The sequence below is a fragment of the Phocoena phocoena genome, chromosome 4, assembly GCF_963924675.1.
Source record: "Phocoena phocoena chromosome 4, mPhoPho1.1, whole genome shotgun sequence".
NCBI classification, from domain to species: domain Eukaryota; kingdom Metazoa; phylum Chordata; class Mammalia; order Artiodactyla; family Phocoenidae; genus Phocoena; species Phocoena phocoena.
The window spans coordinates 6,851,879-6,878,309 of record NC_089222.1 but is presented as its reverse complement, the minus strand read 5'-3'; the positions used below and the strand labels follow the sequence as shown (position 1 = coordinate 6,878,309).

Below are 26,431 nucleotides of genomic sequence, written 5' to 3'. Positions count from 1 at the left end.
ATATATGTTTCCTTATTTTAAGTGGATATCTGGAAGCAGACCTGCATTTCGATTCTATCATCTATAAATGTACAAAGATGAGTTAATAATTTAATAACATCAATGAGTTATCTTAAAATACTTTCACTTTAAAAAAAATTCCATAGAGTAGAAAATCTGAAAATCTTAAATCTTTAATAAAGAGAAGGAGTAATGTAGAATAACCTATAAACGAATGATCTTGTATTACTACTTTCAGGCTTTCAGGAATCTTTTTCTGTCATAGAAGGTGCTCAATATCTATTTGCTGAATGATAATTACGTATTATCATGCGAAAAATGAGATCACACTCTTTACTGTTATATAACATACTTTATTCACTTATTAATGTATCTTCAACATTTCTACGTTTGATCAAGATTGCGGGGTTCACGTCCTCGTGAGGACTTCTGCTCTGAGGAAGAGGTGATGTAGCTGGTACGGTAGACAACAAGCTAGAAAAGTGAAAGCAAGGTTCCCGAATAGAAGTCTCCTAACTTTATTCATACACCTAACATAAATCATTTCACCACCAGTATGAAATGTTCCCTATCCCTAAAATAGATACCTTTTGCAATGGTACAAAAGGTTATAGTCAGGTTACTGAGCAAAATGATTTATTAGTTACTGTGAAAGTATACTGTTAGATAAAGACTAAAAAAGAGTCTGATCTTAATTATCCATAGGAATATTAACTTTAGGCTTTCCTCCACAGATTAATAGTTTACATTGACTATATCCTCTGGTATTCAGTCTCCTCAGTGTCTGCAATGGCTATGGCTGGCTAAATCACCAAAACCACGTGGAGTAAAGCTGGTGGCAACCAGCAATGCTCACTGCAGAGATCATATAAAAGAAAAAAAAGCATCTATGTTTTCTAAGTCTGTCTAGTTTAGGGTTTATTTGTTACAGTAGCTTAGAGTTAACGTAAGTTATCCAAACCCTTTCCATCGATTTTCAGGCGAGGAGCAAAGAACACATAGGTGCCCTAAAAATGATAAAAATAGCTACCAAATATTTGCCTGCTAATATATTCTATGTATGATTGAAGGGACTTTATGTAAGGTTTGTAGTTTCCCTCAACATTAGATTTTACTGTATCTATTTCACAGATAAGGAAACTGAGGTACATAATGTTTAAGTGACTTGCCCAAGGTCCATAAGGAGTAAACCTCAAAGGAAAGATGTGAAACCAGGTCTTTCTGTCTCCAAGCCTCACGATCCCTCCACAACACCAGACAGAATCGTTCAAATATTGCTGCTTTCAATGCAGATATTTAGCATAGTGAAAAAAATAGATCTAGGAAGAACAGAAAAGATTAAAAAAAAAAAAAAGTACCTAAGTGATAGAGAAGATTTCCCACTTTCTTCTATGATCCTCTATCTTTTAACACAGAAACTAGACAGAAAAATTTTTGTAATATTCTAGCCAGTTTCCAGGTCACAATGTCAGGGAGATTTATTCTTCTTTGGCCCGCAGCCAGATGACACTTCTCTTATACTTAAATGGCTATGTGTCTGAGTGACAAAGGATGAGTGGAAGTCATCTGCAGTATGTCCAGCTGGGTTTACTAAACTTCCCAGACACAGTTTTCCAGGCTCCTTCCCGTTCTGCCTGTTTGATTTAGTTGAGCATAACCATTTTGGAAGCTCCACATTAAAGATGTTAAAACCACAAGATGGAAGGGCCTAGATTCCTGAATCACCGCTTGGAAGAGATGCGCCAATGGATGAAGGACACATATTTCGGATGCTGCATGCATAAGCAACATTTAATTATCTGTGATTAGAGCCACTGTATAACTTTTGATTGATTTACACAACGGCCAGAGTTATATTAAACTAATGAATGCATCTATCTTCTTACTATGCTTTAAACCAAATAAACAGAGACTTCCTGGCCAATGTAAAGAAGAAAGGGCATGTGAGCAGATAGGCACAATTAATTAAGCCTGCAAATTTTTTTTTAGCTAATATTTGCCTAAATGAAGCACCGAAGTGCTCTGAAAATCTACAGTTCCTTGATTTTAAGAGACACAAGAATGTAACTTGTCTTTCTTTCAGCTTCTTTAAGTATTTCTTTGGATAGCCTGGAGTAAAGAAACATCTAGGGGACGTGCTGAGCCACAGATCTGAACAGACCCAAGTCACCGTTTCCATATAATTTGTTGTCAATTCTTAGTAGATCACTGTTTCCCTGGTACGGTTGGCATAGCCAGTTTCCCCAAATCCTCTACCTGAAACCAAAAGCAGAACCAAGACTCAAGGGTTTTCTCATCAAAGTCAGGTAATGTCTTCTTACCACAGTGCAATAGAATTTTAGTTTCTGATATTCTATTTAACTTTGACAGGATACATCAAAAGACCTCGCTCTTTCCTAAAGAGACCTACAAATGATTGATGAAACTCCCCACGATTTTAATATCATGCACTACTTTTTTCCCAAGAACCTTTCTAATCGACAGCCTTTTATGTTTCTTCATTTTTCCTCACTGCCCCTTCTCATCACACATTTAGAAAGCTTAAAAATTAAAATAATTTACTCACGCCTTTAAAAAAAAAATCTTTCCAGGAAACACAGCAAGATAATCTTGGGATTCTTTTTTCAGTCTTACCTGAATTTCACCTATCGATTTTAAGTCCCTTTTGTAAACATTCATTCGTTTTTCATTAACTTCAAGTGAAGAAGATAAGAGACGTGGGCTGGAAATGGGTGTGTAAATTCAAAAAATCCGTAAATCATTGTATACATCTTAATACAACCCAGAAGATCATTACCCCAAATCTATGAGCTAAACATTAGGCATACGTCTTCTTCTAAGTAAAATGGAATGAAACTAAGTTTGCATTTAAATTTTGGCTTACCACTCATGGACTGTGTGACCTTAAGCAAGTGACTATTCTCCAAACCTCAGCTTCTTCATTTGCAAAATTATTATAGGAAAGGCTGTTTTTTACTTCGTGAGAATCAAATTAAAAAAGTAAAATTTCAGTGCCTTGAACAAAGACTAAATTTGAGTGAGACATTCTGGAATCTCCATTCCTGTCTTTCATCTACTCACTCTTTATCACACTGTAACACTTATGTGGAAGGGTTAGCTTTTTCTCTATGCAATCCTCAGACTCATCCCCTTTTGGGAACCTCCACTAACGGCCCCCAATCAGCTATGCTAATGGGAGGAGGATATATCAATAGTCTTAGCAACGTAGAAAAAGAGATGCTAAGAATGTTTTCATAACAACTTACAAGGGTTACGCTATTATGATAGCATAAACCCTCAGCGTGAGCACACAAAGTCTGCTTCATGGGCATTTCGTTCTAAGGAACTTGAGAAATCTAAGTGCCCCTCCAGAGCCCAGGGGATGCAAGATCTGAAGCTGTCCTTTCCTGCTGTAGTTACACCTAAGGGAAAACAGGATGGCAGGAGTTGACCAGGTGACCAGATGACCAGCTCTGACAGAAGTGCAGGGAGAAGAGCTTTCCAGGGTGTTAAAGACTGAGAACACAGGAAAAGAGGAAATGAAGAAGATATTGGGGAGGAAGGAATTCCTGAGTCTCATCCAAAGGGACCAACATATGACTTTACGGATAGATAAATACCTAGATAGAAGAGGTAAATACATTTGTGGGCAGGCATAGCCAACTGGTCTATGATTTCCTTACTGGCAAGGAGCTAGATCTTCCCAACCTAATATCATCGGCACAGCTGTGCTCTTAAAAGTGCTTACAAAGAAATCTTTCCTCCTTGTAGGTAACAGAGAATAAAAACTGCTGGGTTACAAGCTAGGAGTGGAAGGACATGGGAAAATTATCCTCAGCTTCTTGGTCTTCCTCCCCACAGATACTGGTGGATCTCTCTTCAGATGGGACTTGAGGACTTTCTTTGGGAGCCTCAAGAGGAAGGGATGGAGAAAAGGGATGTTGTAAGAGGTACCTTTCCGTTTAAACCCTTAGCTGCCACGGTCAGAGTATATTTTAAAGAAACAGGGAACAAGATATGTAGTGTTTCAGAAACATTCCTTTTTTCTTCCTCAAATATTCTAGCTCTTGTTAAGTTATGTAAAAAGACACAATTCAGATTTGCTTTTTCTTTAGAGTTTTGGTGGGAAAATAAACGATGGTTTTGTTGGGTTTTTTTGTTTAACTAAACGTTGGCTTGACTAACATCACACTTAGTTTCAACTCCTGCGCTCTCATTTTCTTTGTAATTCAGATACGGGTCACATTTCCCCAAGACCTTTCAAGAGAACAGGGAACAAAATTGGAGTGCAAACTGCCAAAAGATGTATCTTCCCTTTTGTGGTGGCTGCAGGGAAGCACTATACCTAATGACATGTGTGGATTCTGTGGTCAGAAGACCTGTTCAATCCCAGTCCCACTCCTTGAAGGTACAGGCAGGTACAAGCCAGAGCTTGAGCTTCTCATTAGCAAAGCCAAGGTAACAATCCTTGATTGTTTGTCCATTGATTCTTGCATCGAATGTTGTGAGAATCTGTACCATGGACTCAACTCTGGGCTAGATGTAGGGCTAGAGGTGAAAAAAACAGACTCAGTCACCGTCCTTGGTGAGCCTGGCATCATAAGTATTAAAGGAGACTGAATTTAAAAAACGTCACATTCTCAATACATGATCATTATATCTATTACTGCTCAGGACACTGTAATTATTATGACACACAGATCGACCTTGGTGCAGGTAATGAGGCTTTTAGGGGATTTCTAGATTTCCAGTTTTTTTAAAAATCTGCAAAAAAGAGCGATCTGCTTTCAGATGAAGTGTTTCTCCCATGCTGGATTGCTGTTTGAATAACCAAAGTGGATCTGCATGCACATGTGTATGAATCATACGAAATTGTTAGCATTTGGCCAGTTTGACCTATAAAACCAGCAATTTCATATGTCCATCCTAATATGTCAGCAGTGGGAAGGTGGGCGTGAAAAGATGTAAGTGGGAAGGAGAACAGAGAGTGGTGAATTTTGTACATGTTGCAAAAATTTCAGTCTATTCGGCATCACATTTAACTAAATATAGATTTCTGATAATTAGATTTTAAGATATTCCTAAAAATGGAACATTTTGGCTTCCTTCTGGCTATAGCTCTGATATAAATTCTCCAAGCCTAATGAAAAATGCTTTAAAAATTAAATCATCCGTATCCCATATCTGAAATGTAGGCAGCAATTGTACAAAAGTTTCTATCTGTCAGTGGTCCACAGTACAATATTCTGAGTAAATATTCCAAATAAAAACACTTTCAACAACTTCCAGGATCATTTTCTTCTTTAGATTTGTGTTTATCCTTCACCAATTCATCCTAGCACATACTGAGTTCATTCAGTGCTTATTGAACACCTAAGATGGCCAGAAAGTACTCTAGGTGCTGGGTATTCAAAAGCACACTTAAGGTAGTAAATCAGAGCATTTGACAGGGACAGATAGCCTATACAATTCATTATCTGGAACTCCAAAATATCCCTAACCTCTGACTTCTCAGAGTTTGTGCAGCTGGCCCCTACAGGTCCAGAAATTCGAGGGTTAAAGATCTTGTGACTCAAACCCTGAGTCTGTATTCCGTGAAGATGGATGTAATCACTGCCATAAACTGGCCAGTTATGCATAAAGCTACGGTGACAAACAAGGCCACAAGCCATCACACTGAAATTACTGATGAACTACCCAAACCTACAGTGAGTGAGAACAGGTAGCCCTCGCCCAGGACACTGCAGCTCTAAATCTTCCCAATGGACTAAGAAATAAGCACTTCCCCGTTTCACATGAGTGGAGGAAGTCACTTCATCATTGGCCTGTCACATGAATTGCTGACACAAGAAACTTTTCCCCACTTAGAAAACCATAAGTACCAGGCGATCGCTTGCCAGTTGGAAAATGCCTATTTTTTTTCACCCACGCTGTCTCGTATTTGAAAATAAAGGTCGATTCTCTTTGCAGTACATTTTGGTGCACTAATCGTTTAAACTCTAGTTTGTTCCACTAATCCTCTAGCAGTAGACGTTTCGTGAATCTGTCAATGGTATACACATTTATTTATAACTATAGATGCGCCTCTATTATGCATCTCTATGACTCAACATGCCAACTGTCTGATACCTGAACAGCAATTCACTGGATACCATTTTCTAAAAATCTTAGGTCAAACCTGCATTTATTACACAAGATCTTGTGGTTTAGGATTAGAAGGTGAGAGAAAACCCAGAATCAACCTGTCAGTTACTGAGTCAAGCTACAAACTGCTCCCAGAACTAATTGATATCATCTATCTATATTTTAAAAAACAACGTAATGACTATGCACGTTCAAAGCTTTACTGGAAGAAAGAACTGACCAAAAGGATAGAATATACATTGGCAGGGCCTAATCAACATCAATTATCTAATTGAGGAAGAATGATCAAAGTATGACACCTAGCAAGCCTCGCCTCAGACACATAACTTGTGATTTTGAAAAGGTACTGAGTATGAAAAACATTACTCCCTTTATGCCAATAACAGATATAAGAAGGAAAAAGATGAACTCTAAATACCTACTGTGAATCTGCTGCTTCGCTTATAATACCCCCTTTAATCCTCAGAGACATCTTATGTTGTAGTGTTAGCATCTTTACCGTACAGGTGAGAATCTGACATGCATAGATGTTAAAAAAACTTGCACAGAATTATACAACAAATAAGCACTGAGATAGGATTAGCCGGATCCAAGTCCCTTAGACTTTCCCTTCACAAAGTTGGAGCAGATAGTAATGTGGAAAATAACTCCTTCGTCATCTGAACTTCCACGGTGGGCCAGGTGCACAACTGACACTTGGGTCCTGGCGATTTCTCAAGGGATTATCCAAAGACTTGAACAGATTGCTCCATCAACACCCAAAGATGTTTACATCAGCAGCTTTAATATAACCCTCCAACCATTCTCCAACTAAAGGTGGTTCAGCTCTGTCACAGAGAAGCTGGGACTAGACTCATCTTCTCTCAGCGGCAATCCCTCACGTGCTGACCGGAGAGAGAGCTGGGGTCCAGCTTTACACATGCCACTCAGTCCAATAAGCACAGCTGTGCTGAGAAGACCTCTTTCTCTAAATTCTCTCGCCAAGCTGAATTTTATGATCTTCACTGGCAGAGGATCAAATGCAAACTCCTAACTTACAGCCAAGTTATTTTACAGCAGCTGTTGGGAGAACTAATTTAGAATGCAAATCTGGTCCTTAATCTACGGGAAAACTGTTGCAGTGATGGATGGCTTTTGAGGCAATAGTTCAGGAAAGACACCCCTAATGCCTTCTAGCATTACAGAAGAAGAAATATGTAGCTGCCGTTTGTTTTTATTTGCCTGGGAGCAATTGCCCCTCTAGGGAGGACTTGGAGTCCTACGGAAAAAGGGTCCAGGTGTTTAAAATCTGCCTCAACTGTCTTTTCCACATAAGTAAAATCGAGATCAGAAGAAAGGCGTGGAGACTATGTTTCAGATAATGTCTCCTTAGGATGTAGGACTCCAAGACTTTAGGCTAAATCATCTATAGGATAAGGCAACTGGATGTAACAAGAGAGTGAAAAATCAGTAGCCATCACTGATCCTGCCTATAGAATCCTGTTACTCGAGGTATCAAATAAAGTTGATACAGTCTTTTTTCTTTTTATTCCTTTACTTGCCAGTTAATGGTGACCTTCTAGAACACCGAATGCATGAAGCGTTCACGGAACCATTCCACAGCTTTGATCCTCATGCCTTTAGTCCAACAAAATCTTAGAAAATACTCAGTTCTGGTTATGAGGAAGTTTCTTACTTTTTCCGCTGAGTGACTGAAGAAACCTGAGCCTGAGCAATACCTATGAAGATCTCATCTGATGGCAGCTGTCAGAGTAAATGCAATAGAATAATGTACATTTCTACCTGTTCTTGTTTTGTTAGGCATGGAGAATGATGACTGTGGAACTTCCAATCACTTCAAAGAACTATCAGAATAAGAGTAATGGGAAATGGCTCTGAGGAGTAGAAAATTAGAAAAGGAAAGATATCCACACTGGGGATTTTTGTGATTGGTCTTTCAGTTTGGCTTTCTATGTAACGGAGAAACACTTGTCGTCTAAGTAATTGAACTTTGACTAGGAGACCAGAAACTCTCACAACCCGTGATGTGCTTCTAACTAGACACTCCCCCATGTGCTTTCTGGTCCACACGAGTCAACAAACACAAAGGAAAAAAGGTGGTGCTACTCATGCCTATCTGTGGTCCTGCTTTTCCCTGATCCCATCCCACCACTGTTACCCCAAGTTTACTTAGATACACAGCCATCTGTATTACTGATCTACCTGAGTCTGCGGTAGAGCGGGTAGGGCTTAAATTGGGATCAGGAAAGTAGCCTGGATTCTCCACAGTCACAACAGGGAGCATGAACTGCATTAACTATGGTAACAAATATACCCTCTCTGTTCTCCAAGGGCACGGCCAAAGCCCCTCCCTGATCATCCTAAATTTTCCTGTGACCCAACAGTGACACCTTACCTAGAAATCCAGTGCATTTTCATTTTACTAGTGCCCTAGTGGACACGTGGGAGTTTGCATAATTGGTTATTCATCTTATTTGCTTTTGCAGCACATGATGGAGGACCCCAACAATGTGTTTGGTGTCAAGATACCAAGAAGAGCCTGGATCCAGTGTGAAACTACCTAATGTCCACGGACAGACCAAATACTGTGATGTCAGAAAATGAAGTAAGCTCACGGGAGGAAAGCTATTCATTCATCAAGGATGAACCGGAGCAAAGGTATCCTCTTGCATCTCTTCTAAGAATGTCTCCATTTCTTATCGTGGGATGTGGCTTTTTTATTTTTTATTTTTTTTCGGTACGCGGGCCTCTCACTGTTGCGGCCTCTCCCGTTGCGGAGCACAGGCTCCGGACGCGCAGGCTCAGCGGCCATGGCTCACGGGCCCAGCCGCTCCACGGCATGTGGGATCTTCGCGGACCGGGGCACGAACCCGTGTCCCCTGCATCGGCAGGCAGACTCTCAACCACTGCGCCACCAGGGAAGCCCGGGATGTGGCTTTTTATGATTTGAGGAGGAAAGACAAATTGGGAGAGGGTTGAGATGTTCCCAAGCCTGGGTGAAATAAAGTTTGGATATATATAACTGGTAAGCATCAGAATAAATCATTTAGTCTTTAATTTATGCACCCAATAAATACGTATTAAGCACAATATATCAAGTACTGCTCTAAGTAAGTACCTAGATAAAACAAAGGCAAACAGGCAAAAATCTCTGCCGCCAAAGAGCTTACAGTCTAATTGGCAGTGGGCAATAAACATAATAAATTAGTAAATTAGGTAGCATATTACAAGGTAATTAGTTCTTAGGAGAAAAACCACCAGGTACGGAGAGGCGGAATGGCAGGTGTTGAAATCCTAAATATAGTAGTCAGAGTCAGCATGAAGGGGTGGTGACAGTGGGTCAAAGTTTGAAGAAACAGACCACGTAGAAATCTGCGGAAAGAGTGTTCCAGGCAGAAGTAAGAGCCCATGCAAAGGCCTAGAGGTGGGAGCGAGCCTGGTGTATTTAAGATAGGGTCAGGACAGGGCTGGAATTAGTTTGGGGTGAGTGAAATATTTGCCTCAGGAGAAAAATGTAAGGGGATCTTAAAAAAACTCAGTAATCGAGAAGAATGCTATTTCAATGCAACATTTTGTAAACATTAAAGTCCACGCAACATAAAGAAATCCAAGGTGAACAAAATATCAACAAAATATCTGAAATAGGACAGGATCTGACGCTACATGGTCCAACCCTGCCTCATTCACCCGGTTTCGATAAAAATGTATTTACGAAAACAGGTGGCCAGCCCGTGGGCCGCAGTGTGCCATTTTGGACTCTTTCGTACTGCATGTATTATTTGTCCTGATGACTGAGCTTTTTCTCCCCCACTTAAATTCTGCTTGTGACTCGGGTGCCTCACCCTAGACCCAGCCCTGCAAAGGAGGTCCGCGTGGCTGCCGAGGATGAAGTGGGAGGAGGTGAGGCCAGGAGGGCAGCTGGAGGCCACATTTCAGAGGCTGTGCAGCCAGTCTAAGGATTCTGCCTTTCGATCTAAATGAAATGCACCACCCCTGAAGAGTTTTTAACAGAAAAGCCACCTGATCTCAACTTGCCTTTTAAAAATGATGAGGAAAAGGAGTAGAAGCAGGGAGAATGATTAAGAGGGTGTTTATAATATTCCAGATGCGAGATGAGAGATGATGGTGAATAAGACCAGAGTGGTAGCAGGAAGGTGGTGAAAAGTAATTGGTTTCTGGATATATTTTGTTTGTTTGTTTTAGTTGAAGTGTCGTTGATTTACAATGTTGTGTTAGTGTGTGAAACTTCAGGTATACAGCAAAGTGATTCAGTTACACACACATATACATGTATTACACACACACACACACACATATATATATATATATATAGGTCTCAAGATACTAAGTAGATTTCCCTGTGCTCTACAGGAGGTCCTTGTTGGTTATCTATTTTATATATAGTAGTGTGTATCTGTTAATCCCAAATTCCAAATTTATCCCTCCCCGCTTTCCGTTTTGGTAACCAGAAATTTGTTTTCTATGTTTATAGGTCTATTTCTGTTTTGTACATAATTTCACTTGTGTCATTTTTTTTTTAATTTCACATATAACCAATATCATATGTTATTTGTCTTTGTCTGACTTACTTCACTTAGCGTGATCATCTCTAGGTACATCTGTGTTGCTGAAAATGGCATGATTTCCTTCTTTTGTATGGCTGGATATATTCTGGAGGTAGACCTAACATGTTGTGTGTAGTATTGGACATAGAGTGTGAGACAGGAAGAAAGGATGATCCCAATATTTTCATCAGATGAACCAGAAAGACGGAATTGCCATTATCAGAGAAATGTCATCTGGGGAGCAGGTTTGGGAAAGTGAACCATGGCCTTTAGTTTCCTTTTTTTTAAATTAATGAATTAATTAGTTTTGGCTGCATTGGGTCTTCATTGCTGCACGCGGGCTTTCTCTAGTTGTGGTGAGCAGGGACTACTCTTCGTTGTGGTGCGTGGGCTTCTCATTGCGGTGGCTTCTTTTGTTGCAGAGCACGGGCTCTAGGTGCGCGGGCTCAGTAGTTGCGGCTCATGGGCTCAGTAGTGGTGGTTTGCAGGCTCTAGAGCACATGCTCAGTAGTTTTGGTGTGCAGGCTTCAGTAGTTGTGGCATGTGGGCTCAGTAGTTGTGGCTCGTGAGTTCTAGAGTGCAGGCTCAGTAGTTGTGGCGCATGGGCTTAGTTGCTCCAGGGCATGTGGGATCTTCCCGAACCAGGGCTCGAACCCATGTTCCCTGCATCGGCAGGCGGATTCTTAGCCTCTGCGCCACCAGGGGAGCCCCTGGCCTTTAGTTTTGAGCATTTTAGGTTGCGGTATCTATTTGCTCATCAAGTGACCACACTGAGTGGTCACTTGATACGGGAGTTGATACGGGAGTATGAAGTGGAGGAAGAGATTTCAGCTGGAGATATAAATGGACATCACCTTAAAATCTATATAGACAACTTACTCTCCTCCTTCACCTCCAGATACTGAAGCCATTATTCTGTAAACTAGAATTGAGAAAGCTTTTGTAGAGGATACATGTCTTCATGAGGTAGGACTACGTTAACTTTCATTCTTTTGAGCTTTTCCAGTGGCCTAGGAATTTGTTTAAAAACAGAAGAAACTGGATTCTCTACATGAAAGACCTATGGTCAAATATGTTTCCACGGAGTTTTAATTCTTAGCGTTTTCTCAATTTAAAGACTGGCAACACGTTTCAAGTTAGAGGTCGAAATGTTAGTAACAGGATCCCACCAAAATGTGTCACTTCCCAAAATCTGCATCACATTTTCTACCAACAGGTAAAGTCCTAACAGGAGTACAATGTAAGTAAACATCTCCACAGGGGAAAAACTGGAGAGAGAGAGAGAGAGAGTTGGTGGGGGGAGTGGGGGGGGGGAGAGAGAGAGAGAGAGAGAGAGAGAGAAACTCTTCCCTGAATTATTTATTTAAAATAAAGATCAGTCATCTCAAATCAGTCTGCAATAAATGGTAATACATTTTCTAGACAATCTGAGTGTTTTATGAGTATACAAACTTGGCCACTTATGTTGGGCTGATTTGCAAAGTTAGGCATTAGGTCATATCCTGTGGCTACTGTTTAAAAGTATAAAAATCATATGGCTGGCTAAGATGACAAGTTTCTTGTGGCAAACTATTTGACTAGACTCTCTGGGCCAAGAAGAGATGAACTATAGTATTTTGACTCTTCATGAAAATATCCAGTCTGCTGACTGCCAATAAGGAGAAGCAAGAGTGGGTACAGCAAAATATGATGCTAATTGTTAAACCTGCATAATGACAAAGCACCCCTTGACAAAACTGATCAGCTCCCATCCTGGGAAGATTTGAGACCACAGATATAGCAGAGAACCAGTTTGAGCTTTCGGCTCAGATTTTCAAAACCAAATCCCATTCAGTGTTGTGTGGTTTCTATGTTTCTACATGGGTTGCTGTCTCATTAATGGATGCCATTTGCCCTTGTTTTGTTTCATAGATTAAAGTAAGAACCAATAATGTCTAAATGCCGGCATCAAATGAAAACAGCAGTCTCTCTTTGTTGTCTTATTTCACTCAGAAATAGAAATTTATACTATCTCGTAATAACCTATAATGGAATAGAACGTAAAAAAGAAATATATATATGCGTAACTGAATCACTTTGCTGTACACCTGAAACTAACACAACATTGTAAATCAACTGTATTTCAATAAAAATTTAAAAGAAAAACAAAAAAAGGATTCCCAACAAAAAAATAAAATAATACATTAAAAAATAGAAATATATCATTATCCTAGGAAGTCCAGCCATAGAAGAAATTTGAGTTTTTGCTAATTCAACCTTTTGATAAAGAGGCATGATTTCTAATTAAATCCATATTATTCTGTACTTCCATATTCTTTTGAGTTTTCTTTATAATTGTGTACTTTAAAAGTTAAATATTTTTTATGCTTTTCTAAATTACTGTTCTGGATTTTATAAAGTAATAAAAATACAACAAAATACAAGAAATAGAAAGAGTGTCTTTGTGGAATACACAAAGGATATGTTAAATGTTTATTTAATCAGATATTTATTTTCAATACTTTATGAAATCAATAAATATTTTACCATGGAAACATTGCTCTAGTACTACTCTGAAAATGCTACTGTTTTAAGAAATCTGAGTTGGATTAGAGAAATAAAAATTCCTTTTACTGCATATAACAAATATTACAATAGAGAACAGACTTGTGGTTGCCAGGGGGAAGAGGGGTTGAGGAGGGATGGACTGGGAATTAGGACTAGCAGATGCAAGTGATTGCATACAGAATGGATAAACAACAAGATCCTACTGTACAGCACAGGGAACTATATTCCATATCCTGAGATAAACCATAATGGAAAAGATTATTAAAACACACATATATATATAATATATACATGAATAACTAAAGCACTTTGCTATAAGCAACATTTACTTCTCAATGCTTTTTAAACCATGAAGATAGCTAGTTAGTGTTACTTAAAATAAACTGAAAATTAAAGATAAATATTCTCTAGCCCAAGCCAAAACAGAAAACAAAAAACTCTAACTTAGGAAACCATTGCAAATCAACAAAATTAGACTTGCAAACATTCTAGTAAAACATGTGCTAAACTATTTTTTTTACAGCAGCACTGAATATTCATTGAATTATCATTCATATGATTTTAATTTCTACCATAACTGCATTAAGAATGGCAAAACGTTAATACGAAAATAAGGAAACAATAGATCATAAACTACTCTTTGGAATGAAGAAGGCAAAAGCACGATACTAGGAACAATATAGTAAAAATTATCAACCAGACTTGGAGCACTATTTTGGGAGCATCTTTTATCTGATGGAGCAGATTGAGTCAAAGATAGGCATGCCAAGTCAATGAGACCCAAATGTAAACGATAAAACCATGGACAAAAGCCTTGAAGGAAAACGCTTTTCCCTTGGAGGGATGATTGGTGCTGACCTCCAGGTGTAATATTATGTGCACTGATGAGATGATGAACAGAACAGAACTTCTAGCCAGCTGTAATCAAGAGTGATTGATGGCTGGGACAAAAAAGTTGATTACCATGACAAGTTTGCTGCTGCAGAGAAAATAAGCCTCTGCTTGGGAAATGGATAAAACCTGCTCAGAGACTACCTCCTGAACCCTTATTATATAGGAATCTAAGAGAAGGCTTAAAGTTGTATGAACGGACCTGATATCCCAATAAACCTGATAAGAATAAATGTGCCATGCATCCATCTTCAGATACTTCTAGGTACAGAATTTAAAAGTACATGTAGGCCCAATAAAAAATAAACCGCATACCCTCAGTGTTATGTGTGTGATTCTTTATCTCTCCGCCTCTCAAAGTATGCCTGTGAATCACACGTGGACACAGAAAATTAAACTTTCACAGCCCTCCACAGCTCCCTCCGCACAAGGAATGGGTTCCCCAAAGGACTGCAACCTTTACCACTTTCAGATTCAATTTACATCAAAGCATAGATTTGGAGGGAGACAATGGATCCCAGAGGCAGTGTTTTGCATTGAAAATGAGGTTTGGCAGGCCTGAAAAAGGTGAATACGGGCCAGGATGCAGGATGTAAGTACAGTGTTCTAAAATAGTACAGTAGCTAGATTACGCAGAGATCCATAGACTATGAATAAATGTACCCATCTTTTTAAGTTCTGGTTTTAACGTCATACTCTAGTAATGCAACCCAAATGTAGCATGCAATTTATAGCATGCCTGGTACAATGTCATTCTCCTTAAATCCATGATAAAACCAAACAGCCACTCCTCAACGAGTCGTCCTAAGAAACGTAGTGGGAAGAAGGTAAAATGAATGGGTAGGTTCATTTCACCTATAGAGAGATCTGTGGCCATGGGGATACTCGAGAAAGTATATTTCATCACAATTACTCTAGCTAATTAATACAGAGAATAGGACTCGGCAGAAGAGATAACAACAAATAATAACTGTAAAAGGAAAGAAAGGATATAAAGATCGTAAAACCCAAAATGACTTAAGAACAAAGTCATAGGAATTACCTTTCTCTCCAATTCCTTTGCTCCTCTGCCCCTCTACTGTCCTAAATTTCCAGGGCTATGGCGAAAGTGGTGATTTATGAAATGCTGAAATAAATTATAGTGAAACGTAATAAAAAGGGCAAGGGGCCTGATAAACAGTGACTACAATGAATGGAAAGGGATGAGCAAATTTGATTTTTGAGACTTTCTATTAGTGGTGATGATTAATGCAGTTGCTACTTTTAGCTTCTATAAGCTCATTAGTGCCTATTAATACTTTGAGAAATGTATATGGTTGCAGAAAGAGATACAAAACAAATGATGACATTTATATGAGATATGTACGTCAAGCGATCTATGGGCAACTGGGCTACATCAAGGATTTTATTCCACGTCTAATAAAGACTTCATCAGTCACAAAATGATGAAGTGGCTGGTGTGCTCCAAAATCTTCAGGGTACAATCATAAAGTTAAAATGGGGGAATTTGGACTATACTGATTTTTTTTTTGCAAATAACCTGAAATTCAGAGGTTGCTACAAGGCAAGCTTTCCAAATCACAAGAACCAGCTTCTAAGGCTGTGCTCAAATCTAATTCCCCTTATTCATTTCCTCTTCAAGTCATGTGAATTTCCATTTCTCAGGTTTTAGGGAAGTAGTTGCTTAGGATACGAATCCTGCTTTGTAGAGGGATGAGGCACCGGCGAAAAGGCAACCTAAAATTCCATTTTTTTCAAAATGTAGAAGTTATTCTAAATGCTCTTAATGAAGCTGCAACTTAGACCATCTTAGAGAATCCCGTTTCTACCTTCGTTTTCTTGTTAAGGTGATAAAAAAAAAACTGCTTCTGGTCTTAAGCACTTCATCCATTTATTTATTCAACATTTATCGAGTGCTACCTAAGACTTGTAGAGCTTTCCTAACATTAATAGGTTTCTTGTCTCATCTTTGGGGAACGTGGACGATTTTAGTTGATTTAATTGGAATCATACCTCTTGTTCACCACGTGCAACTCTCCCCATCACATTCTGTCCTTTGATGCTTTGCACATGCTTAACCCTCTTCTCAAACTCTGCATTCAATAGGTGGCATTTGATGAAACAGACTCGGCGGAGATTATCTACTGCCCCCCTGCCCCGCCCCCTTCAAAACTTACTACAAGAGTGCTGCCTTTGAGGCGTTCTCAATTTTGAAATGTTTCTAGGTTCTAGCGATCTATACTACTGGCAATCTAGCAAGGAGTTTAGTACTGGTATCAACCTTAACGTCTACATTGTGTGCAGAACTTAAGTGACCAGTTGTCCTAACTGAAAACTGTCAGGTGATACCAATGCAAGTCTCGAAATTAATTTCCCTTAGGGAAGGTCACGTGATACGTTAAGTAAAAACACTAAGTTGGGACTTAGGAGCCTGGTTTTCAGTCCTCTTATCTGTTTCAACAGCTTAGAGACCTTGAAAAAGTCAACTCAATATTCTGGCCTATGGTTTTTCCAACTGTACAATCTATAAAATGGACAGAATGATTTCTTATACTTCTCTAAGTCCTAACTTACAACAGTTCTCTGAGGGGCTCACAGTATTCCACAGAAATACAAGTACCTCTTTGATTACTGGAGGTTATTGTACACATCTACTTGTCATAGCTAAAATCAACTTTCCCTTTCTATACTTTCAAAGTCAAATTTTCCAAGTCTAGGAGAATTTGATAGAAAAGTGAGTTTTATTAATTTGTTTTTCCTTGTTTATCAAGAAAAGAAGTCCAGAGAAATATGGACCCTTTTATAATGATTTCTCTTTTTTCTCACTCCCATACCCTTCATTCCACCCACAGATGAAACTCTGGAATATCAAAGTCAATTCAGAGTCCCGAAATGACCCAATATTGAAGTTTTATTTTTAAAAGCCTGCCAAAGAAACACACTGCTTAAATAGATTCCTGTGCTCTTAACTGGCTCATTTTCTCTTGAAATCTCGAACAGCCAGACTCAATATCTCTTGTTTGGTCTTTCTGTTCAAGTTTTGCTTTCTGAGAATTTCTGACAGAGCCTCGGGCTCTATTCAAGAAGTAGAAGCCAGTGAAACTGAGGGATGAAATGGCCCAAACGCACACTCAGAGGACGTGCTCCAGACCCAACTCCTCACAGAGGGACGACCTGGCAGCCCAACTCAAGCTCATCAGGTCCCAGATATATCTCCTTTGGCAGGGAAGCTGAATGGCCCTGTCCTAGAACTGTTTTTGAAGAAGAAAAAGCACCCAGTGGGAAAGCCATGATGCTCAGGCCAACGCTCTAAATAGCTCTGTGAGTCCTGGAGACACGGAAGGGACACACTCTTATGAAAGAGCTCTTTCAAAGCTGCCTGAAAATTTAATTTATAACTGGGTTTCTCTGAAGTTCCTTTGGGACTTAGCAGAAGCAGCAACAGACTTAAAGAGGTTGAGAGTTTTTAATAAATGCAGCTTTGCCAGGGACAAGTGGTTCCTGCTGTTTTTAAAAGGTAAAAGGTAAAGATTTACCAGGAGTGGGCACCTCAGATCTTAACACAAAGATACACTAAGATGCACAAAGATGCTTTCAACTTATAGATCCCTATAAGTACTTTTTTTAAAAAGAGAGATATTTTCAAACTTCTGTATTTCTTAAGAAGTAATTTAACATTTGAAGAATGAAACAATTGTAACTTCATTTTTAGCCCACAAAGTAAAAATGACCTTTCTGTTTCATTCACTATAGAATTTATAATCCAATTGTTTACATGTTGTAGTTTATAATCCTTACAACGTGGCTGTAAGGAATGGCTAGTTATTTTAAATGAGATGATTCTGGAACCTGTAAGTTCAATGAAGAGCCCAAGGACACACAGCCAATTAAGAGAAGACAAATCTAGACGACAGGATGTCAAATTCCTGATCGGCTGTTTTTCCTACCATTGCACTCGGCTTCCCTGGATGCTGTCTTCAAGTCTGGGGGTTTGATGTGTATCCCCCATGCGTAGATCTGTATTAACCTTCCTCCTAGGATATGCAATAAAATGCTAAAATCTGAATGAGACAAAAATAATATCTATGAACTTTCCTGGGCGTGTCTCAGACTGAAGACACGGCCAGAAAGAGGCCAGAAATACTTAGAAAAGTGCAACTGAGATCTTCAAAATATAATTTTTAATTTGGGATAAAACGTACAGCTTGAAAACCATAATAGGATAGTAGATGCAACCATCCATTTTCCTTTAAGAAACTTAACGCAGGGGACGCGGGTTTGTGCCCCGGTCCGGGAAGATCCCACATGCCGCGGAGCGGCTGGGCCCGTGAGCCATGGCCGCTGAGCCTGCGCGTCCGGAGCCTGTGCTCCGCAACGGGAGAGGCCACAACAGTGAGGCCCGCGTACTGAAAAAAAAAAAAAAAAAAAAAAAAAAAAATTGTGTCTTAAGATATGATGTTAACGAAAGTGTAATTATCTAAGTTTGGTCATTTGGTAGGAAGAAATATTCCTCTTAGCATCTTCATCATTATATTGCCACATTTGGTAATGGAAGTTTTGACAGAGATATGAATTAAATTCAGATTTATTGCTTCATTTCACTACATATCTGGTTTCTAAAGTGCAGAACAATAATGATTTCTATTTTATAATACCACTGGAAAATGTAAATATCAATTATATTGGTGATGGTCCCAAGGATTCCCTTTGGAGGGGTCTGAGATCTGTAAGTAATGTTATCTTCTTTCTCTCTTTTTGTTTTTTCATAAATTTACTTATTTTATTTATTTATTTTTGTCTGTGTTGGGTCTTCGTTGCTGCGCTCGTGCTTTCTCTAGTTGCGGCGAGCCGGGGCTACTCTTCATTGTGGTGCGCGGGCTTCTCATTGCAGTGGCTTCTCTTGTTGCGGAGCGTGGGTTCTCGGCGTGTGGGCTTCAGTAGTTGTGGCACGTGGGCTCAGTAGTTGTGCCTCGCGGGCTATAGAGCGCAGGCTCAGTAGCTCTGGCGCATGGGCTTAGTTGCTCCGCGGCATTTGGGATCTTCCCAGAAGAGGGCTCGAACCCGTGTCCCGTGCATTGGCAGGTGGATTCTTAACCACTGCGCCACCAGGGAAGCCCTAATGTTATCTTCTAATGAGGTTGCTTTTCCTCTGGTTCATAACAGTCACCTGAAATAATTAATGCTTGGCCATTCTGTGATAAAGGATTTGTTGTTACTGTATTATAGCTCAGTAGTTTGCATTTATCTTTAAATTTTCACCATGTTTATGACTGAACTGTGTGAGTGAACAGGAGTGATGCCGTTTGGGAGGACTTGTCAGTCATTGTGGTGGAGCCTAGCCCGCAGTGAGGGTGACCTCCACAGCAGCTCTGACTGCCCTGGGTTAGTTCCATGGGGGAAGGAGCCCTCAGGCTTTCTCTTTGGGGCAGCTGGACTGGGCAGGAAACACACAGGATGCCATCCATGCCATTGTTGTCACAGCTGCTGGATCTCTGGATGGACTTGCTGCCCTACCTGGACCAGTGAAGCAGAAACAGCCTGGAAGTGGACTCGGACCCTGCGTGGCTAGCCTCTGGCTAGGTGGCCTGGTATAAGCCTCCTACACTCTCTCTACACTTCAGTTTCCACTGTGAAATTAGCAAAAGTTTCCTTCCCTCTTTAACATATCAGGAAATGTTCTTTTGGGGATATTAACCAGAGTGATGATCAGATACCACAATTTTATGATCCCTCAGTTTTGGGGCCTGAGATCTTATTTCCCATTCTATAAACAGTCATTGAGTAATTAATCATTTTCTACCTCACTTAATAATTTTACATATGTGCTGGCCTTGCTGTAAGTTGTCTTTCAAAGGCACACTTCCTAACTGGTCCAGGCTAATGGTAATTTATGCTGATTTTAAGATGCTGATAAAATAATTGGACAAATTACAACCTTTCATTCTTTAATTGGAAGCTTTCTGCATAACCTCATGTGTGTTTCACATAAATGTCAAAAAGAATTTTTTTTTTTTCCCCCAAAGAAAAATCCTGCACCAGGAGAAGGCAATCTGATTTAAAGTGCATACGATATAGTGTGCCACTTAGAAAGATATCTGCAGGGCTAAAAATGGAAAAAGGACTGTACAGGAAACGGGTATGGCATAACACCAAGCTACAGACTTTATAATACGAAGGGTTAAAAAAATAAATAAAAGCTTAGAGGGAAAGGAAATTGAATTTTCATGATGCAGAGATGAAAAGAACTAGAAGCTATTATTTTCATTGGAAGGGGAAGAAGCTTTGAAATGTAAAAAGGTTCACAAGGCAAAAATACTTTCCTATGTGATAGAGGATTCAACCAAGCATACAAGTGAATTACAGTGTTACTTTTCCAGATTCTAGGTTTAAGAATGGAAATAGCAAGATACATTCCAGATTTACCTGGAAAGAGCAAACAGACAGTTGTATTGGGATTTAAAGCTTTTTGGGAATACAATGCTGATATCTATATCTATACATCTATATAAATATATATATACGTATATATACACATACGTATGTATGTATACATATATACACATACATAGGTATGTATTTTCTTTTTTTATATATGAATGAATGAATGATAAATCCAATTGATCTTGGCATTCAGTCCTAAATATTTCATGCAATAGTATATATAGATATGACCAGTCAATAAATAAACAAATCTTATATTTTCAGCACATTAGTTCCCCTTTCTTGACATAATAATGCTACGGAGATATTTAAAGTCTCTAAAGGAGTTTCTACTCCTGTATTTCAATTTTGCAATAATTATATTTTGTTTGTAAATCACAGTTAATATGTTGCTATGTCATTTATAAACTCAATAACGTTGGATCCTCCTATTTAAAAAAACTGCAATTTAAAAAACTTGCACTGCATAGTGAATTTATATTCAAGGTTCAAGGCAAGGAAAAGGGCACTGAATTCATGTGTCCAGTTTATACAGACCGAAGATTTGGACTGGGTAATTATCTGATAAATTCAGGTGGTCATGAAATTCAGTTCAAATGTCAGTCAGACATCCACGTGAGTACCTATGGTAGGCAGGATAATGATGTTTAAGTCCTAATTCCTGGAATCGATGGATATGTTACATTACGTGGCGTGACAAAGGAGATTAAATTAGCAGATGAAAGTAGGTTGCTGAACAGCTAAATTTAAAATAGAAAAGTTATTCTGGATTATCCAGGTGGGTCCAGGGTGATCACAAAGGTCCTTCAATGTGGAAGAGGGAGGCAAAAGAGAGAGAGAGTAATTCCACATGCAAAGAACTCAACTGGCCTCGTTGCCTTGAGGATGGGAGGGGGTCGCGAGCCAAGAGGGCAGCTTCTAGAAGCTAGAAAAGAAAGGCAAGGGGAGTTCCCTGGTGGTCCAGTGGTTAAGACTCCACACTGCCAATGCAGGGGGCCTGGGTTTGATCCCTGGTCAGGGAACTAAGATCTTGCATGCCGCAACTAAAGATCCCACGTGCTGCAACTAAGACACAGCACAGCCAAATAAATGAAAAATAAATAAATATTAAAAAAAAAAAAAAGAAAGGCAAGGAACTGAAATCTCCCCCAGAGCCCCTGAAGGAACATCACCCTGCTAACACCTTGCTTTCAGCCATGTAAGACCCATTTCTGACTTCTCACCTCCAGAACTATAAACTAATAGAGCTGTGTTGTCTTAAACCACCAAATTTGTGGTAATCTGTTACAGCAACAATAAAAGATTAACACAGTAACCATCTAATGAGTGGTCAAGTCTGCAATTGTTTAATTATGACCGAGACTGATTCTTGTCCATTCTCCAAATACCTTGGCCATTTTCCTTTTAGAGAAACCTGAGAACAAAGTTATAAGAATGAGAAGCAATTTCCCTAATAAATACATATTGATTCCTATATCACTTTGAAAATTCATTAGCAAATGAATACAAATACATTTTTAATCTCTTACTAAGAAATAAAATAAGATTACATTTTAGAAAAGAAATATGCAAATCTTTATCTTACATTATGTTCTTTATGTTAATAATCATATATGGAAACATAGTGTGTTTCCTAAAGCATACCTGACAGTATTTCTAAAGTTTTAAATATGACTTTGATATCCATCTACAGGATTAGTAGAAACACCTGCCAAAAAAAAAAAGACCAATTGTGTCTTGAAGTGGTGAGTTACCCATCACTGGGGATAATCAACCCAAAGACCTAGTCTAGATATAGCAAATGGTTTTCTTACATTTAGTGGGAGAGTGTGTTCAACGAGCTTGAAGTCTCTTTCTGGCTTCCAGTTTACAGGAAGTTTTCTTAATATAGAGAAAAACATTAGCAGTGAAATTGTTGGCAGAAGCGTTGATATTTGAAACAGCCCTTATTAGATGTAAGGAGCGGGAAACAGGGCTCCTCAGAGACTTGCAACATTATCTGATCAATACCAAAGTGAAATATCAATATGATTTAAGAAGAAAAGGAATAAAGAAGGACACACTTAACAATTATGGAACTATATGATTGTTTGCTGAGTATTTAAAAATGATCAAAATTGCAACTGTTGAGTTCAGAACTCTTATTTGCAAGTCAGGAAAGCTGTTTTGTTTTTTTTTTTTACACCAGCTGGAAGAGGTTATTATATAACATTCATCACTTGAAATATTTTTTAATAAATTAAACTATAGTAATTTTCTTAAAAATCAAATCGAATCAAGGTGCATGGTATTCAAAAACAAACAACAAAACAAAACAAAAAAACAAAAGACAGCCCTTCAAATAAAATGCTGTATGTTTAGTGTATTCTTTTTACAGCAGCAAATGCCATTCAGGTGCTATGCAGGCAATCTAGTCCTCTTTTTAAGCCAACAGAAGGAATGTTATAAAATTACCTGATGATTCTACTAGTAGGTATGAGTTCATAAGACAGCAGCAATCCTTATACAAATGAAATGCTCTCACGGAAGGAAAAAGCCACTTTATTTATGCCACATCTATTTCCCGTGCCTGATTATCTCATATGAAACCCTTATCCTCAGATCAGCTAAGGGACACACTTGCCTAGGGTGATTAAATACTGGAAGGCCTAACATTCTCCAGAATCCAGAGCTGTTTGGTTATCTCCATACAGCATATCCATTTAGGGCAATAACATGGCACCCTGGAAAGGCCACTTTGATAGATGGGGTCCTCTGTTTACCAAGAGTGTCAACAAGATGTGCAATTTTTATTCCTTCCAAACCAACGTCCCTTTTCTTTTCTGTATCTCAGGACCGACTCCATTCCAAAGTAGGATGGGGATGGGCGGCAGTTTTCTTCATATTGACCACAAGCAAAATTAGCTTCTGTGATGAACCCAGAGTCCACACTGTCCCTTAGAAAAGGTATAAAAGATGAGGATCCCTCTCTGTGAATAACTTGCAAAGTGTCAGGTCTACACTGTCTTGCTCCTGTCATGTTCTCCACTTAACTTTTACTCATTAGGGGCTGGGGGCCTTTGAGGTCTTCAGAACCCCGTGTTAAAATACTTATATTTCTAGGTCAGTGACTGGACGTCTCTAACACAAATACAATTAAAGACACCAGAGGTCTGCAATTGGGGACCGTCAGGGCAGGAGAAGAGTATTTACAAAGCCAAAACCTTGGCTTTGAAATATAATCTGGGACCTACCTTATTTCAGAGGTGTGATTTACTGAAAGCCTCGTCACTCCTAAATTTCTACCATTCCCCAAAGGCAAAGTGTGTTACCTAAATTTAGCATTCCCAAGAGACTAAAAAATACCATTAAAGTGCAAGTATACCAGTTTGTTTAGGTGTGATTTTTTTTATAGAAAACAACCAAACATAATATAATAAAGTCCAAACTTAAAGCACATACGGAGTTAAAATGTTACCTTTGCATTTTGACATGCTCAGTTATTGGAGAAAAACGTTTAAGAAGCGTCTTCTGCAAGATTAGAACAGCAGAATACATTCTTTTCCAGTGAATACTAAATGATAAACTTACATCAGAATTAAATCTCAGCTGGCAAACATTGCATGATATGATTTGCTTTCTTCGATGAGGGAGAGGGACCCCGAAAGTATGATTTATTACAGCTTTCTGAATCGGGTCCATCTGTAATGAGAAAAAAAAAAATACAACAAATAGAAATAAAGCTTGTCAGTTCCATTGGAATGTTGCCTATTTCATTAAAGAACCAATCTGTACAGCTTCAATCTACTGCTTACATTATAAAGAACATTTTTATTCTAAGAAATGGCATTTCTACTTTCTTGAAACATAGACGACAACGAGCAGTACGATAAGGAAATGATAAATGTACCCATTAGAGTCTGCATGCTAAACCGTTCTTCTCATTTAGGCTCAACAATTGCCTCAGTTTGATAATCCTCAAATACAATTAAAGGTTTATCAAAACTCAAGCTATTGTGAATGCCAGAAACCTTACACAGAAGTTCGTCTATGCCATTGCCCCAAACGGACTTCAAAATAGACTTAGATGAGCAGCTATGAAAATAACTTAAGCCCCATTATGGATAATTAACCTTATGCTATGTTTGGTATCTTTCTGCCTGAAGAGTGTGGTATAGATTTCCCCTGCTATCTGAAAGTAGACGCCACTACCTTAGGGCACATCTTGCTAATGGCTGCACAATGTAAACCTAGCTAAAGCACAGATGTGCACAGACACAGTTCAAAGCCATGGCGGCTGGATGCTGAGTGTAGTTGCCTGGGGAGGGGATGGAGCTTAGAGATGCCAGCCTTGCTGGTCAGGGTTCATGCTGCCTCTGTAAGAGCTGCTGCAAAACAAAGGCTGAACATCACTTTCGCTGTTTGCCTTTTTGTGTAAAAATGAGAATCCTCTTTGGATTTCCTTTGGTTAGCAGAAACAGGTACTAATACAGATCTTTGGTCAAAGCGAGGTGACAGAAAGAGAATTTTGGAAAAGCAAGGGTTACCTGCACACAAATCCTGCTTTCTAAGTATTCAGACGTGGAGCTATGGATTCTTTCAACAATCATTTACTGATCACCTAATACATACTGCTATCCTATGGACTTACTGCTTGAGGTTCAGAGAGTTTGGGCCAGATGTCTGTTACTTCTCTTCATCCCATTCCCAGGACAGGACAAGGGACACCCAAAACATCATGTAAGCAACCTAGCTCTGATAAAATTTCATGTCTCCTCACCAAGCTTTGTCCCAGGGTCCACATCAGTGATTCCCAACTGTTAGAGTCAGATACAAATTTTGATCTGCTTCTTAATACTTGTGCTACCTCTTTGCTCATGTGCATCTATCTCTTAAGGTTGTGATGAAGTTTAAACATAATGATTCTTGAAATTACTGAGCACAGGACAGTGCCGGGCACATTAAGAAGTCAGTAAGTGGTGCTGGGAAAACTCGGACAGCTACATGTAAAAGAATGAAATTAGAACACTCCCTAACAACATACACAAAAATAAACTCAAAATGGATTAAAGACCTAAATGTAAGGCCAGACACTATACAACTCTTAGAGGAAAATAAAGGCAGAGCACTCTATGACATAAATCACAGCAAGATCCTTTTTGACTCACCTCCTAGAGTAATGGAAATAAAAACAAAAATAAACAAGTGGGACCTAATGAAACTTAAAAGCTTTTGCACAGCACAGGAAACCATAAACAAGGATAAAAGACAACCCTCAGAATGGGAGAAAATATTTTCAAATGAAGCAACTGATAAAAGATTAATCTCCAAAATTTATAAGCAGCTCATGCAGCTCAATAACAAAACACCAAACAACCCAATCCAAAAATGGGTAGAAGACCTAAATCGACATTTCTCCAAAGACATACTGATGGCCAACAAACACATGAAAAGATGCTCAACATCACTAATTATTGGAGAAATGCCAATCAAAACTAAAGTGAGGTATCACTTCACACCAGTCAGCATGGCCATCATCAAAAAATCTACAAACACTAAATGCTGGAGAGGGTGTGGAGAACAGGGAACCCGCATACACTGTTGATGTGAATGTAAATTGATACAGCCACTATGGAGAACAGTATGCAGGTTCCTTAGAAAACCAAAAATAGAACTACCATATGACCCAGCAATCCCACTACTGGGCATATACCCTGAGAAAACCATAATTCAAAAAGACACATGCAGCCCAATGTTCACTGCAGCATTATTTACAATAGCCAGGACACGGAAGCAACCTAAATGTCCATCGACAGAGGAATGGATAAAGATGTGGTACATATATACAATGGAATATTACTCAG

At 39.0% G+C, this 26,431-nt stretch overlaps 1 protein-coding gene across 1 annotated transcript in view; it reads right to left on the bottom strand.

Moving 5' to 3' along the window:
• The window catches only part of ZNF385D (zinc finger protein 385D), a 334,430-nt gene that overhangs the window by 107,794 nt on the left and 200,205 nt on the right, over positions 1–26,431 (bottom strand). The window contains exon 3 of the mRNA XM_065875748.1: positions 24,159–24,269. Within this exon, the coding sequence (XP_065731820.1) occupies positions 24,159–24,269 (111 nt within the window). The remainder of the gene's footprint in view (positions 1–24,158; positions 24,270–26,431) is intronic.